Source organism: Acromyrmex echinatior, chromosome 15, assembly GCF_024713525.1.
Source record: "Acromyrmex echinatior isolate Ae372 chromosome 15, ASM2471352v2, whole genome shotgun sequence".
NCBI lineage: Eukaryota > Metazoa > Arthropoda > Insecta > Hymenoptera > Formicidae > Acromyrmex > Acromyrmex echinatior.
Window position 1 is genome coordinate 4,435,401 of NC_141866.1, and position 17,172 is coordinate 4,452,572.

The 17,172-nt window shown below is 40.8% G+C and overlaps 1 protein-coding gene across 6 annotated transcripts in view; it reads left to right on the forward strand.

The window, feature by feature from the left end:
• The window catches only part of LOC105145040 (discoidin domain-containing receptor 2), a 184,427-nt gene that overhangs the window by 151,096 nt on the left and 16,159 nt on the right, over positions 1-17,172 (forward strand). For all 6 annotated transcript variants that reach the window (XM_087413788.1, XM_087413787.1, XM_087413790.1 and 3 more), the window contains 3 exons: positions 2,142-2,269; positions 12,048-12,153; positions 15,416-15,647. In XM_087413788.1, coding sequence (XP_087269914.1) covers positions 2,161-2,269; positions 12,048-12,153; positions 15,416-15,647 — 447 coding nt within the window. In that variant the 5' untranslated portion in view covers positions 2,142-2,160. The remainder of the gene's footprint in view (positions 1-2,141; positions 2,270-12,047; positions 12,154-15,415; positions 15,648-17,172) is intronic.

A 17,172-nucleotide genomic window follows, 5' to 3' on the forward strand; every position in this document is an offset into this window, starting at 1 on the left:
GGCAAAAATGAAGAGACGAATGCCATGCAAATCGAGCATTCGAAGTGCGCACAAGGGCACCTTATGCAGCGGCACACAGTGGAACCGAGTGGCCGAACGAGGTTGCGTGGCAGCTCGAGCGAATGAAAGATGGCAGTGTGCGTATTGTAGAAAGCTGGAACAAACGGGGCACTAAATTCGTATGATTTCTTCGTTCCGGACGCGAAGGCTCGCGTGGTTGCGCTGGCGCCGATGCCGATGTTTGCGTTGGAATAAATAATCGACCAAAAACAGTTGAAAGAGGATTTAATCCGAGAAAGAGGGCACAAAAAAATCTACCGTCTGCACGACGCGAAACGCTGCTACGTTCTTCCTCTTCGGAATGACGATTATCCCTTCCAAAAAAAAAGAAAAAAATTAACGGACTGAGATGAGTGGCAGCGTTATTAATAAATGCATAACACTTTTTGCCTCGAGCAAAAGCGCATATCAGTTCAGAAATATGGACATAATCAAATCTCCGTAATTAGGAGGAAGTGATTAACTCTTTCTATTTGAAACATGCCTGCGAGGTATTAAGAGTAAAGTCGTGCGAAATGCAGATCGATAAATGCAATTAAACTCACGCGAGTGCACGAGCGACTTCTTATTTCTCATATAATTTTTTATCTCTAATATATTACACTTGACATACGTAATATAAGGAAAGACTTTCGAAACGTTGTACGAGGTGACGCAGTCGCTGCAGGAAACGTATCTCGCGACGGCGAGAGGCATGAATGCCACCTTAGATCGCGCGTGTACTTACGACGAGATTATCCACAGACCTAATGATTAATTGTATGTCACGATTGATCTAATCATCTAAGAAACGAATGCCGTGTCTCGAACACAATCAGCCGACCGAGCGGTTAAAGGTTGGCTGCATTCTGTGACCTTAATTACTATGTCGACTAATCGATCGCGTGCATTGTGATCGTATGTACTATGCTTGACACGGGTACCAGCATATACGCAACCGCTTCACCGCTTGAATAGCGTCTTAATTACCGGCTGGATAATCCGATTCAGCCACTTGTGTATGTATCGATAGTCTCCGCATCAGTTGAGTATTGAGTCGGGAAAGATTACAAAATTCAATCATTGAAGTGTTCTCCGGAAGTAACTTGAAAAGAGACAGCGTTTAAAAATATCCATTTTCTTTCAGTTCTAACGTAAAATTCATTGAGAAAGTTGAGGCTTTGTCTCAAGAAGGCTTTGTCTTAATACGAAGTTAGATCTATTTGAAATGATACACTTGTCATCAGTTACGAAGATATTGTTGGCCTGTAGTCGAAAATTCGAAGTAAGTTCCTGAAATCCACGAATCCATGATCTTAGAGATACAAAACGCCGGTCGTCACGTTTATCGCCACGGATATTTTCGTCGTGAAATAATGAGTCGCAGAAAGGGTTCTCTAAGCTCGGCAGATAAGCATCGGGGAACGGTAGACGGTAGTCGAGGAACCCCATAACCCCTCCCCCCCTGTTAATTAGCCAAAAAGTGAAATCTCTCGTATGGTCCCCTTCGCTTTTCTTTCCTGCGCTACGCGCCACAACGGCACCGTCGTGAATAAAGTACGGTCTCGCGTTCCCTCTCCCCCTCGAAACCCCCGGTATCGCCCGACTATCCGGTACGTACGAGCTCTCGCCCCCTCGCATACAAGAGAAGAACAGCCAAAGAGCCCCACGGCGTTCTCCGTAGTTCTTTCTCCGCCTCGCAGCATCCTCAGTGGGCCTCTCTCTTTCCGTCTTCTTCTTTCGCACCGAACGGCCGATCCTAATCTCGATAATGACGCGTAATGGCTGCTGGCGTGAATGTAGCTCTTTGTCCGTAGCTCCTGTACCGGTCGTATATCTGTCCGGTACGAGAACCGCGCCATTTCACCCCGGCGAAAAGCACAGGGAGGCCGAAACGGCCGTTTCCAGACTCTTTTTCTACGTCCACGTCGCGTCTCCCTGTCGGCCCTCTCACCCTTGTCCCCTTCCAACCCTCTCCTGCTCCAATCTCTATGCCTGGCAAGATGCCTTCTCGAGAATCGCGCTTAATCACTTTGTTCTACGTAATTCTAAGACTGTTTTGTACGTGTATGTGATTTTCTTTTGGAACTTTATTTTTGCAGAAGCGGTTATGAGAGTTCGATGACCACAGGCTCGCGGACCATCGACGCTACCATGGACTACCTGCAGACGTGCCTCATCTTTTACCTGCTGATCCTCTGCTTCTGCGGCGGACGTTCCATAGACATATGTGAGTAGACATTTCAATCCAATTGGATATAGCTTTAAGCTCTGAATCGCATTCTTATATATATATATATATATATATATATATATATGTATATATATATACAATATATATATATACACACACACAATATATATATATATATTTTCTTATTAATATTAACGATAGTTTAAATAATGACAATCAAGCCAACAATTATTAAATTAACACTTTCATTACTATGTGTATTAAAAAAAATACACAATTAATTTGTATAGGTAAATAATAAAACTATATTTCTTCATATACAATCACAAACACTGATCAGGTTTTGAAAGATGATACACTATAAGATCACATTATCTACTGAATTATTATTATTAAAATCTGAAATGTTTTGTTCATTTTTGTTTATTAGACTAAAATAAAATTTTCTTTAACAAAAGTGGGTTAACTTATCTGAATTAAATTAATTTAAAAGAAGCAGTAATTAAAGTGTTAGTTCTAGAAATTACAAAGTTGCGGAATAACAATGTCTCATAAAATTAATTATAGAATTATAGAATAATTAACATTTTAAACATCAGATAATAAAATTAGATAATAAAATAGAAATATAGCATACTATGATATTTATTGATTAACAACACAGAATCGATTCCTGTTTTGCAAAATCAGAAGATCGTAGTAGGATCATGATTGAAACGTGTTTACATCCAAGATATAATTTTACCCTAAGATGCTTCTTCTTCCCGCAGTTTTACTCGATAAAAACAGAAAGGCATCCCGGTGCCTTCCCTCGTACAACGTTGCCCTTTGCCTTACATTAAACCTCGGGCTCGGTTTCTACTCGGCTTGGTTTCCATCCCATTGACTCCGACGGCCCAAGCCACCCTCGTGTCAGGTAAACAGGGCGAGAAACTTGCAAAGTATCCACCAAGAGTTCCGAAGTCAGCTCCGGGAAAGGCTTTTAGGTACTCGTTCGTGAAATCGAGCTCGAAACTTACGTATACGGGACGTATTTCGCACCCGAAGAATTTCTCGAGCAGGATCGAAAGATGGATCATGATGGTCTCGATTCGGTTGCACTGTAATGCGTACCATCCTTTTCCCTGGATGAATGAGTAGATTCGAGTTATACCGAGCGCAAAGTTTTCAAAATACCGTACTTTACATTACAGCATAAAGCTATGTAATTTTGTCATATGACTTTAACTTGCAAAATTAGATTCGTAGAGTCTATTATATAATGAATATTTAATATGAGTTATAAACAAGAGTTACAACGCATGAATCCTGACAACTTTATCAGTGATGGTACAATAAAGTTTATAAGTGTACAGTAATCGGCTTATACTTATACGCTAAATATAGATATCCGTACAACAGGAACATACTAAATCAGGAAAGTCGATGTTAACTCTTCTAACTCTTGGAACCTATGCGGCATACTATTTGACCTCAAAGCCGATACTTAGGCTACCTTTGATCCTGCTTATACTTATACTTGAGCATGCCAGTGTAATCCGGGAAAACAACTATATAGCACAAACTTCGCTAATTAAATTCTACTGGTTATCAAAGCAGCTCAACAGAATACTTTGAAATAACAAACAGAATAGCAATGATTATAAAGTAATATTTTCTCGCAGAAAAAAGTATATCTTATTTATGAATACGTTTCCAAATGCAATTTAACAAAATAATTCAAATAGCAGTTTATCAATTAATTGTAACTGATAATAAAAGCATTGAACTATTTAAATAGATAGTCGGCAAAAGTACATATCAGTTTTAGTCAGGTTCTTTTTTATTCATATATAAAAGAAGCAGGACATGGCGCATTTCGAATTCAGTCGACCATACTTGGAATAGAACCGCGCTTCGAATACCGGTCACCGAAAGATCCATAGAGGCGTCCGAGCGTAGGTGGGATGGCGTGCTCTGCATAAGAGGAGCACTGAACGAGCGCCGAAATATAAATAGCTTCGTACGAAAGTTGGAAGGAGACCGAAGGGGAGACGATTGTGGACCCCCCGCGGTGACTGAACTTGTACATTGAACCGCGTCGGTAAATTCGCGGTTGTGTTAAGCGAGCCGGTCAGCTGTGGCCGATCGGGGAGAGCTGAAAGGGGTCTCCGAGCAGTTGAAGCGTGCATAAATTGCAATGTTAATGTTACCGGCGATACATAAACATGTTGCACGTTGGTCGGATTGCCTGCGCGTCCTGCACACCCTCTAGGTGCTTGCCTGCGTCCGTGCATACGAGGGTGAGTTCGATTTTGTCTATACGACGAGGATGGTTCGTGTGTACGTATAGATGCGTGCATAGACGAGAGCAACTCGTGCGTTCCATGTCGGTGTCGCGTAATTGCGGGGGTAAACGCGAAAGTGTACGTGCACGAGCGGACGAGAGTGTGCTGGAGAGTCGGAGTGATAGGATAGGCAATTGTACAGATGCGTCATCCGTGAGGGATGTATCTGACGTAGCGAGATTTAACGCGAGCGACACATGTGGTGAACGATCGCTTTTTTTTTTGCATTCCGTACGAGACTCCATTGTTAACAGCAACTGCGATGACGTAGTTAGTGCTGAAACAGAATGTACAGATACGCCGATGTGACTCAGCCTTTAAATAAATTACAAATGTACACGTGAATGCATTAATTTTAATAGTTGCAAATTAATACGTGTATATACGTAATGAAATGCATATAATGGTAACACGCTTATCTATGTATGTTTGTCGCATCGAGGACACATCGAAAACAGACGGTAGGAATGTATTCGGGGAGGAAAATCGTCACGCAACAGAGCCCTCCCATGTTATGATATTGTCATCCCTCTGTCACCCTCTCGGTCCTCAGCCCTCCTTTCCAATTACCTACGGATCCATTAGGCCCTAGCGTGATGGTGACGAAATTATTGCTGGAGTCTTCAGCGTATTAACATAACAATGCGGCAATTAACACGTTATTGCCCTTCGTCCACGCTCTGTCGCCAACCCATGCGACGATACGAAGTATAGGATATCTTGTTTATTAAAAAAAATTAAAAAATTATTTTTAAATTAAAATAATTTAAAAGTCTGCTTATATTTTAAATTTTTACAATAATAAAAAATTATAAAAAATAATAAAATATGTCGGAACTTGTACAGCACAAAGTTTGCAGCAACGTTGCAATGTTACTACAATAATGCTAAAACATTGTAATGTTGTAATATTGCTAGAATAATCTGTGCTGTATAGGGAAAAATTTTACATGTAAACTGAAATTCAATATACGTATCACATGGTGTTGTATATATTTTAAAAATGAATAGCATAGCATGCATTAAGCATCAACAATCTTGAAGTCGAGCCTAATCACGAATATCCTGTATTTACGAGAAGAATTATAATTGAGATGACCATGCAACTTGTATATGCGGATTAACTGATTATTTGTACAGTCACCTATATACAAACGCACAAATATACTCTCATAATCGTATACCCTTCGCAGATACAGTTATCAAAACATACCCCGGTTATCATTACAACTTGTCACTCCTTTGTACGCTCAGTGCAGCCGTTATACTAGCTGACAGCTTCTGTAAGTCTTGTTTGAAAGACGCGATTATTCGTACGACAAAGGCACCGCCAACACTTTCTGCACGTGTACGTCGTATGTCTCTCGGATATAAAATCCCCGCGACGTAAACATTCCCAAGCTAGTATTCCCAACATCTGTTCTTTACCCTCACGCTGACTCCGATCTCCACGTTCGGCTTGATCACGCGCCAGAACCGACAGTTTACGCTCGCCCGCGTACACGAACTTCAGATCTCTTCGCCCCTAACGACTCCGGATAAATCGCCTTGAGTGCAATCGACTTAACCCCGCGTCTCAGCAAAGGCGCAGCCTTTGGATACATCGGCGAATGAGGATGAATCGGGAGAATCAAGTGGGATTGACACGTTGAAAGGGGCGTCAGTTCGGAAGACGCCGAGCGAAATAATCCTCGGCTTTCCGCGTTCCCTCGATCGCGAATCGCTATTTTTCGGCGATATATTCGGATATTCCCCGGGCTATCGAGATCTTCGCTTCGAAATGTACGCGAGTGAGAATGATTATTGTCGTTTTTCACCGCGTCGCGGTAAACTCTTTCGTCCCAGTGGCATCGCGGAATGTATCGAACAACGTGGAGACGAATCCGGGGAGAATCCGAGGGATGTCTCGCGCTTGACGCGCTGAAAGGACGTCAACTGTCAAACGTCGACTAGCGATGTCGAGTGTAATAATCCCCGACTTTCGGATTCGAAGGGCGTACGTCAATCCGACGAGCAGATCTGTATTTTCATAAGGCTAACCCACGAAAGCAAACACCACGTGCCCAACTATACGAATGTGAAGGGTTCGTGCCCTAAAACTCTTCGCACATTGACATCAACTGGAGCTATAGAATTGGACGATGAGCGAAGGAGTTCTTCATTTGAGAAAGAATTTATATTATTAGTTGACACACTTTTTTTCCATTTGCGTAGAAAGAATTCACAAAAAAATTACAGGCAGACCAATGTCTATATAATAATATTACTAATACATTTTCTATATCTTTTATTTTAAAATAGAAAAATTAAATTACATTACATTAATACATTTTACATTGTAAATAATATTTGTGTAAATTTTCCGTGATTTTATTGTTGATTTCTAAAAATAAAAAGCTATTACAGGAAATATTCCTACGAAACAACGTCACTATACAGCGTCTGCCTCTCTTCGTATCTATTAACGTCAGACACGTCAGAGAATAAAACTGGTTAGTTTTGATAAATCCAGGCCACGAAGGCACGAACCCCGTACAAAGGGGTTGCACTCTCGACCCTCGAGGTCTAAGTAACGCACGCAACTCGAGACGGTGATTTCCAACCCACGCCTAGGGGCCTCCAAGGATGGAACGGTCGCGGCATGGTAGAAAAAGATGCATGTTCGCTGGATAGGACGGAAAGAATGAGAGAGAAGTAGGACCTTGGAGAAGTAGGTGGGACGAAAGGGCCGATGTAAAAGTAGTACTTCCGTTCTGCCAGCCGTCGCGGCGCCAGAAGGACGGGCATGCGCGTTTTCGTCGACGCGAGTTACCTTCCACCTAGAACGAATGTTTGTTTTCTCTGAAAGAGGCGAAAATGGCTCCCCAAGTCTGATAATACCCGAGGAAACCGCGCCTCGGTTTTCATGGTCCTAAAGGGTGCAGCGCATTATCTAGGGAGCAAGCACGAACTTCTTTCGGGGTCGACGCTCTTACAAACATTCATTCTAATTTCACCGATGCCCAGAAAACGGGCGTGGCGTTACAGTCGAAAGGCGAAAACCTTGTGGCAGGTGTCCACCTGCTAATTCCGTTGAACAAACATAACGAACCGAGTTCCATCGTGCTGAGAAGCTGATTATCACTAATACACAAACGAGCAGACAATTTCCAAGTTACATCTTGCGTAGAATTTAATCTGGATTAAATCTCTATTGCGGTCACGTTGGTAAAGATATACATAAACCACATAACGACATAACAAATGCGTCTAGTACATGAAATGAAATTTGTATTTTCTTAACGATCAGCAATTTCATTATAACGCTTTGCAAGAAAGCTTAACATATTAATATTTGAGAATGCACAACGTAATAGAAATTTTTTCTGACTCTTCATAATATTTAAGATACGTTATGAGTGCATGAGGCAGCTCGTACATTATAATTTGTCGAGACATTTTGACATAAAAAAACAAAGATTGAGTTAATCCAAGGATTAGGTGCGAGTCATGATTTATGCGCTAATATCGCGCTACAATGAGATGGGGAAGTTTAATATGTTTTTCGTGAAAGTCCTGGTGCGTAATTAATTTACATTCGCGCCTGAGAAGAGAAGTGCGAGTAAGTGTACCGAAAGCCGACCACGACTCTGCGCCGTCATTAATAATAATCCTGGAATTAACAAAGGAAGGGTGATGCGAATTATTAAATTCTCCGAGATAGAAAAGCCCGTTGTTGGTGTCTACCTTCACCACACTTCCTCTATTTTTCTTCCCTAATTTGCCGAGAGATTCGTTAGTCTTCTGTGCAATTTGCTTTGCTATTATTATAAAAGCCGCGTTAATTACTCGTCGTACTCGTCTACCAAAGGCGATATCTTTGACTTCATCCGGGATGTGGGAATAAAATTATACGAGACGTGATGCGTGTAGATCTACAATGAGTATCCGCTTGTGTATTGTAGCAAATTATATGCGTTATGCATTTTTTTAAATTATAAAGAAAATCTGAGATTCTACATAGCCGTTTGTATAAGCCAGGCTATGCAGAGAATATATTAAATTATTAAAGTTCGCCTCATCTAGTAGATAAAGACGTGACTTACGCTGTGTTAAAGGTTAATTCAGAAACCATTCTCAGTTGCCTAAAGAAGGAGTGGTTCGCTACTCGAGTGCGACGTGAGTGCTTCACGAGAGAGGACAAACGACGGCACAGAAGGAGATCCGTTCTTGTAAAGGAGGAGATTTACGATATTGCGCAATTCGTAGATCTCTAACAAATCGCGCAAGCCTTCATCGCTGCCTCAACTTGTAACTTAAGCGTGGAAGTCTGATTCAACGCCAAGACATTTCAATTACCATTTCGGTATTTCAAGATTTGCGGAAAATCGTTTATCAACTCGACGTGCGCGCAGATATATGTTGCATATATGGGAACATACAAAATGGAGGCAGAGAAAGACGGTACTCTCAGACTATCAAGTAACAACAAATACAAAAGCAACGGTGCTGGATATACGGTGGAAGAATTTCTCCACGAATTTATTACGATTTTTCTATTACAATCTCTCTTACGTTGCCTCGAACGTATTGCGTTCTCCTTCAGGCGCGGCTTGTTCGTCGACCGTTTCGTGGTCGTCTCGGGTTTCGCGGAGAGGAGCCGTCTCTGGAAAGAAGCGGTTATCAGTTTGACAGTGACGCGGTTAAAGGAGGAGAGCGAGAACTAGCGAACGAGAGAAGACGAGAGAACGACGTTGGGACGTTAGGTGAAGAGGGGTTGCGAAGGCATTCAATTTCCCTCTTCTCGCGGATGGAGGGCGGCACACACCCTTCCGTTCGGAGCTGTCACTCCCTGAGAATTATGGTCGCCGAATGAGTGGCTGGGGCGGGCCAAACGTCGCATAACTTACTTCTTCTTCTTCTTCTCCCGTTCCTGCACTCTTTTCCAGGATGTCTATAAATACGAGAATCGAACTTGTCTGCCTACTCCAACTACTCGGAGGCGACCTCAAAGTCTAAGCCTTTCGTTGCTGGATCAGATTCGAAGGGAACGCGACGTGAAGACGATCGATCTCTGGGAATCTTTAGGTCACGTATTGGATAGCACTGATTACGAAACTTATTTGTCTCAATGCGTGTTTTGTCGTTTCAACGAAGCTCGAGATGGTTCTTGAATATTTTTAGACGACATAGGGCTGCAGATGATTACCAAAAATTCCTCTGCGTAATTGTTTCCTGCTCTCCCGGAATAATGAAAATGAAATGAACGAATAGCGAAAAATAGAGACATTATTCTCTGTGTATTTTTATATCTTCAATTTTTGTTGCACATGTGTACATGATGCTTATTTGAAGAATTGAAAAAAAAACATATAAATTAAAATTTTTAAAATATTTCTTAAAATCTTAATATTATCGGTAAAATTTTTATTTAAAATTTCGATAATTACATACATCATCCAGCAATCTTAAGAAATTTAGTTTTATTACATCTTTTTTATTCTTATAATTTTGAGGTCGATAATATGCTTTAAAACTTATAATTTGCTAGAAGTTAAATACTCGAAAACATTAAATTTGCTCGTATATTGTTATTCTATCATTAATTAACTAATTAAGAATTATTATTTAGTCAAAAGTGAGTGAATAATTTTTATTGAATAATTTTTATCTCATTTCTATCTTATTCAAAGCCGAATCTCCGGCCATGTTTGGAAGAAGTAAGGAATGTTTACGATCCTCTTATTTATGCCAGACATCTTTTCGGTGCCAGACATCCGCGACGATGAAGAAAGCGGTCGGAAGAAAAGTTTGTGGATTTAAGATCGTTGGACGAATAAACGAGCTCGATAATCGTTGACGGTTTCGACGATGGCTCAGGAAACAGCTGTCGTTAGAGTCATTGGAAGTTGAATTTTCCACACGGATTTATCAAGTTTACCGAAGCACCGCTCCATTTTGCCGCGATTTCTTGCTAAAGAGCTATATATCATTCGCTCGTTTCCCGAGAACCCTGACGTGATCTTATATTATGCCAACAGATCTGCTTTGACTTCTTCTCAAGGTACGATGGCCGTTCTCGTTCGCGAGTGCCGCTTTGATCGTCAGTAGGCCTGCAAGGATATGTAATTTCAGGTCATCCCCAGTACTTATCTTTCTTCGATTCCAAATGGAAATCCGTTCTCGGTATCGTGTTAAGCGTCGTAATTATCACGGAACGCGCGATTCACTGAGCGATAAATACGGCGCTCCAGAACGGCGCCCGTGATGCCTTTTTCATCGTTTTCGAGCAGCGCGCGCGGTTTACCCGCGTTGGCCTCGAAAAAAGTAGCCCCAGGACGTTCAAGCGCATAATGAAAACCTGATAAACTCCAGTTCTCACTGAAAATAACGGCGCAAACGGCGCAACACGACTCTCGCGAGAACCCGGCTTGTTTAAAACAACTTTTAATGACGACGAAAAGTTCAAGCTGAAAAGAGCATATCGTTGATGCGAGACAAACGATGTATCAACTTTATTATATATGACCTTTGGTGGTTATAAACCTATGTTACATGATATTTTTTGTTAACCTTATTTTGCATTTAGTGTTAAATAGTCTTTTCATTTTAACTTGATATTTAACTGTAAAAAATATAGTGTTTAAAATGTTCACATTGCAAAACAAACGTTTAGTAATAAAAAATATTTCAATTTTAGTATTTTAAATTCAAATATAATATTTTGCTTATTGAAAAAGTTTAAAAATAAAACATCTTTATGTGTTTAAAAAACGGAGACTAAAATAAAACATGTTAATATCTTAATTTTAAAATTAAATATTTCTTTTATGTATTTATATTTAATTAAATATATTTAAGTAAAATATTTCTTGTTGATTATTGTTGAGTAATTAACATATTTATTTAAGGTATAATTTGAAATATCGTATAATCAATAAAATATAATTCGTAAACAATTGAAATGTATCTACCAATGGAATTAACTGAATACGTTTCGACTTTGGATTTGAGTCCTCTTTAGTACGGAAGACAAGTATAAATAAACTTAACTTCCGTACTGAAGAGGACTCAAATCTAAAGTCAAAATGTTTACAGTTAACTTCATTGGTAAATACAATTGTTTGTGAATTATATCTTATCACCTTATAAACATATTATTTACGCATTAACAACTGCGGAGGTTCATATAAACATTTTACTTATACTTGATTTATTCTTCAAGTAAAAAGCCTATTTTTTAAAAGTATAATTTTTAATGCTAAGAAATTAAAAATGATAATGTAAAAATTAATATCCATTCAGATTATTCAAGAGAAATTGTCTCCAAATTCAATTGAGAGAACGTCATGTTAGCTTACATTATTAAGGCATTTTGCATCATATATGTATATACATGGCTAATTTTAACATCTCGTCTAAAATGAGCTTTACATCCGAAGTTTATATCGTTCATTTGTTTTTATTCGAGACAAACATATAATTGAAGCAATTTCCTTTATTTGCAGCACAATGCATCGCACCTCTGGGGATGGAATCGGGCGCGATTCCCGATGCGGACATCACTGCGAGCTCTAGCTTCGATAGCGGAAACGTCGGGCCGCATCGCGCACGGTGAGTGAATTACTGATTCGTTTACGCAGCGTATCACATACAAATCTGACGCAATACAAATCCGGAAATTTGATCATATTAACTCCGCTGCGGACCGTGAAAAACGCAGCGGCGTTCGCTCGCATCGCGAGATCGACATCGATGGCGTAATGCAGCGAATCAACTTGACCATTTATCGGCTCCATACCTCGTCGAGCGCTGTCTATTAACTGAACGCCTATTCCGGAAGTTCTCGATCTGTCTACTCCTAACTGGCTCTCGATTATAGGCTATTTAAGACGTCTAGCGTGCGATCGAACGGCGGTAGCGGTGAGAAACCGAAGAGGCAAAGTCATCATCTCCATGGAATGCGATAGATCATCTATAAGTTCATCTATAAGAGCAATTCGATAAGCTACGCGGGCGACACGTCCGTCATCTTGTCTGTCTTCGAGATAGTTGACGATCGACCGGTCGACTGGTTGCACCGTATATTAATCATGTCCTACTAAACCGCAACGTCTAATTCGGCCCTCAGCCCGCAATGAGGATTAATGACGCGCAGTGTCCCGGAGCCATTTGTATCGGCTATTCCGAAGCTCTTAGACGTCGTTAACGTGCCCCGTCGCATACTCCTTCGATTATGCGTGTCAGCTAATTACCATTCCAGCGAGACAAACACACGACGAGGTGGACGGAACGGAGAACAGCGACGGCGAGGGACGAATGTTCAAACACAAGGAATCATCGGGACCACCTACCGCGCTAATAATCTCGCACTTGCAAGACATTAGTCGCTCCACCAGTGCCCTTTCGCCCGTAATTGAAATTCTGCTGCATTAACCGAGCCGTGCGTGAATTTTCAATATTCCGCGGGATGTAATCAACTCTCGTCACTATTAATCAATCATTGAAGCGTGAACATAAAACAAATTAATGCATGAAATTAATCCCGGCGTATCGAGGCGTAGGTAATCAGTTGATAGATAAAACGGAGATAAAACGGATATGTAGTCAATTTCGCAATCGACAACGTCACGCGAGAGTTTCTTCAGTGCAACAACACCGATATCGCTTCAGACCGCATTGTCGACTAGAACTTCTTTGACGGCATTTTCGAGGCTTCGTGGTACATTTTCGGGCTTCACGGCGAATACCCTATTTACCTATCCGCTTACCATACTCAAATACTCTTATGAATTCCTATCTAATATGCTGTAATCTCGGAATAACAGTTTACTTTATGTAAAATTTAGATTTTTGAAATCATGAAATCTTACAATTTTTCAATTTGTAGATAACACACATACACACACACACACACACACGCAGCAGGTTTCTTCCACACACAAAAGATATATTTGATTTACAGCACTCGTACTCGCACATTAATCGTTTTATAGTTATTTGATGTATTGCAACGAAATGTATTGTGTATCGATAAATCGTAAAGTATCCTCAGAAAGAAATCCTCTCGATTATTCGACAACGACGTCGCTCGAGAGGATCTTATTCACCTTAGCAACGGATCATTTCCCTTCAGACGGTTCCTAAGTCCGATCTCGAAGCAATGCGCATCCCTCCAGTTCGACAAACCATTCCTCTCAATAATCGGTCCCTCCGTCTAAGGACGCGCTCCGATTCCGCCGACGTGGCAGCTCGCCGTTCAAGTCGACGTAATCGTCCGTTCCGAGATTTATCGCAGACCAGGAGTGCCGTGCGCGCGGAATGTCTTTGATGCCCCGGACTGTATCAAAGTGGCAGCCAGGCAGTTCGAGGTCTCTTAATGGGCTATGAGTTATGATCTTTGGCGCACGGTGGTGGATATTACTCCTTTCTCTTTCTCGATCTTATTCCCTCCCGCGTCCACGCCATTTCCACATCCGTAAGTCTCGGATTTTCTTTTGCTCGCTTCGTACGTTCCGCCTCTTTGCCACTCTTCTTGTCTCTCCCTGTCCTCCATTTCATTCTGTATTTTCCTTCCCGTGTTGCCAAACCACGTTGTGAGGCGTCCCTAGACAGACACACGGCAAATCCTAGTCGGCCGCTTTTACTGCCTTCCACGTCAAAGCAACACTTAAAGTTCTGACACTTCAGAGAGGACGGTAGCTCACCTCTTTATTGCACGAGAACATTTTTGCTCGAGTTCCGCCGGCGGATTCATTTGGCACCGCCACCCGCTTCTTCGGGATCTCATCTCTTGTTCTTCCCTTTCTTAAATTTTTCTCCGCCGAACACTCGTCCCTGTCGTGTTTCGTACAAGGAGGCACCCTCTCGTTGCAGACGAGAGATCCCGCTGGGAAATTCCCGAAGAAATGCTTTCATAAACTTTTCATAGTTAATAAACACGCTTACGATGACGATGCATGCCATACTCGGTATAATACGCTTTATTAATAAATGCCTATAAAATAATACTGCTTCATGGATTATCACATCGAGAATAGCAGCGTAATAATTTACGACGTCAAAAAGAATTCGAAACAGATTCTCTCGTCGGCTTTACGAGATATGGAATTGTATATTGCAGCATGCGTATTTCACGGCCATATCGCAGACGACAGAAAAGCTTTTTAAAGCCATAGACAAGCCCGCGAAAGGTATATGCGAATACAATTATTAGCTAACTTGGGGTAGCTTCGCTGCCATTCCCGCGACGGTGTCAGCTCATCTTTAATTCATGTCATCCGGGACTTGGTTCGATCGATAAATTATAATTTCATCCCGTATCGCGTTGGCGAGCTGACGGTTATCCGTCAGACACGCGGTCGATCACGTATTTATACGATTTCCTCCGAGTAACGATACCGTGTTTCCGCTCGCTCTCGGTATTCATACACTGCGATATGTAACAACATTTTCTTGTCAACGAATATGGGCGCGAATTCTTTGCACGTTGCAAATCCCGACGAACATTCAAAAAGATTTCAATATTACCGCACTACATTTCTCCGTGCATTCCGCATTCAGGAAGGTTTTACGTAATTTTGAAATGCCATTTCTTTAGACATTCTTATTCGAAGCTATAAACGAAGAATATCGCGGATCGAAATATGATAAACCTTTCTGAATTTACATGCAGATAAGAATGTATAAGGTCCGTAAAAGCATCACGCAAGACGAGAAAGTTCGGATCACGCGCATTGGCGACTATTTTTCCTTTTCACGAGCTAGGGATTCCCCGGAGAAGTTCTCTTTTCCCCTCGACGATTGTAGCGCGATAAGAAAATGGGAGAGGGAAAATAAAGGTCCGTAATCCCAGAGCAAATATTTATTCTTCCAGGCTGAAGCAGGAGAGCCACGGAGGTGCCTGGTGTCCGAAACAGCAGATCACGGCGGAGCCGCGCGAATGGTTGGAAATCGATCTTCACACAGTGCACACGATCACGGCGACCGGTACTCAGGGTCGCTTCGGTAACGGTCAGGGTGTCGAGTATTCGGAGGCGTACATGCTGGAATACTGGAGGCCGAAACTAGGAAAGTGGGTCCGCTATAGAAACTTCCGTGGCGAAGAGGTAAATCTTAATATTACTCCGTTATTCCGATTCATATCTTTACGTGAATAATAAGCGACGTAACGACATGCTAAAAGGATGATATATTTCTAAGGCCTTTTATCAAGAACGATAAAAGTCCAGAATAATCGAGGTCAGGGATATCTCGAAATAGCGCGGTGCAGAAACAATGTAATCAAGATATTTATAGATTATGAAGTAAGTACAGGTTAAAACGTACGAAGATTCCCATATTGACAAACCCGCGAAATTCATTATATATAATCCGCTACCTAGAACGTGCAATTTGTCACGATCGATTTAATCATGTGAATCGGCAGCGCTGTAGAAAGACATTTCGTTGGACGTTTGATTCGATATGGCGATTGCGGCAATCCAATTCGCTAGGTTACGTACATATGAACGTAGTCACGCGGTTAAATTTAGTCGCGAGCAATACGCATAAAGCCGTGCGCTCACGCAGATTATTGAGAATGATTTGTAGTTGTGTTCGCGAATGTCTGTGCGGCCACAGGCAGTAACTAAAGCGTGACGTTAACAAGACGTAAATCTCCGATGTAATATGCCGCGTTGGAGAACTCGGATGCACGGTACGTGATGTAATTTATACAGACATACTGGTAACCGTGAACCTAAGTCTTTAATTAGCGTCGTCCGCAATAATCACATTGCTACCGGCAATTTACCCGTCCGGCGAGAATAAATTTCGACAGTCGTGACCAGCGAGTTTCGCGAAAATGGTAAGATGTTCTTGGTCGAATAATCCGCATTAATCCACGGGAAACGATGGGCCTTCCTTCCTTGGAATTTCCTTTTTAAAAACTTCCTTTTTATTGCAAAATGTTATATGTATTTTATACGCTGTTAAAAATGTCATGAAATTTAATGTATTTTTTCTAATATTTTATGAAAGAACCCCGCACTAATCTTATGTAAAATGGATCCCAGTCGAATTGGCTGAAATTTTACTATAATGTAGATCATGTTCTGATCGAAAGTCCTCTTGGGCGCAAGGTCGAAAAATGGACAATTTTTGGCTATAATGGAAATATGGCTAAATTCCAACATTTGATTACAATAAAATTTCAGCCAATTCGACTGGGATCTATTTTACATAAGATTAGTGCTGGATCCTTTAGTGTACTTTCCATAAAATTTTATGTGAAATTTAATGCATGAATATTAAATTTATTTGTAATTTCGTTTTCATTTTACAACATTAAAGTTTTTATTTATCTGCTTGAAATTTATTTTCTCCTTTTAAACAGTACATAAAAAAATATACGTAGATTTTATTATTCTAATTCTTTTTTTTTTGTGTTACTGTAATTTTAAATAAAACGTTTTATGAATTACACATTTAAATAATATTTAGTTTTACAATGTAATGCCAATTTAAATAATTTAAATATTTTATCTTTTTATATTTAACTTTGAAAAAAATTTTGCTTGCGCCGCAATGGTCCTCCATTTTCCAAATTTCTGGATCCGCCAATGATAAATCCATATCGTAATTCAACAGACT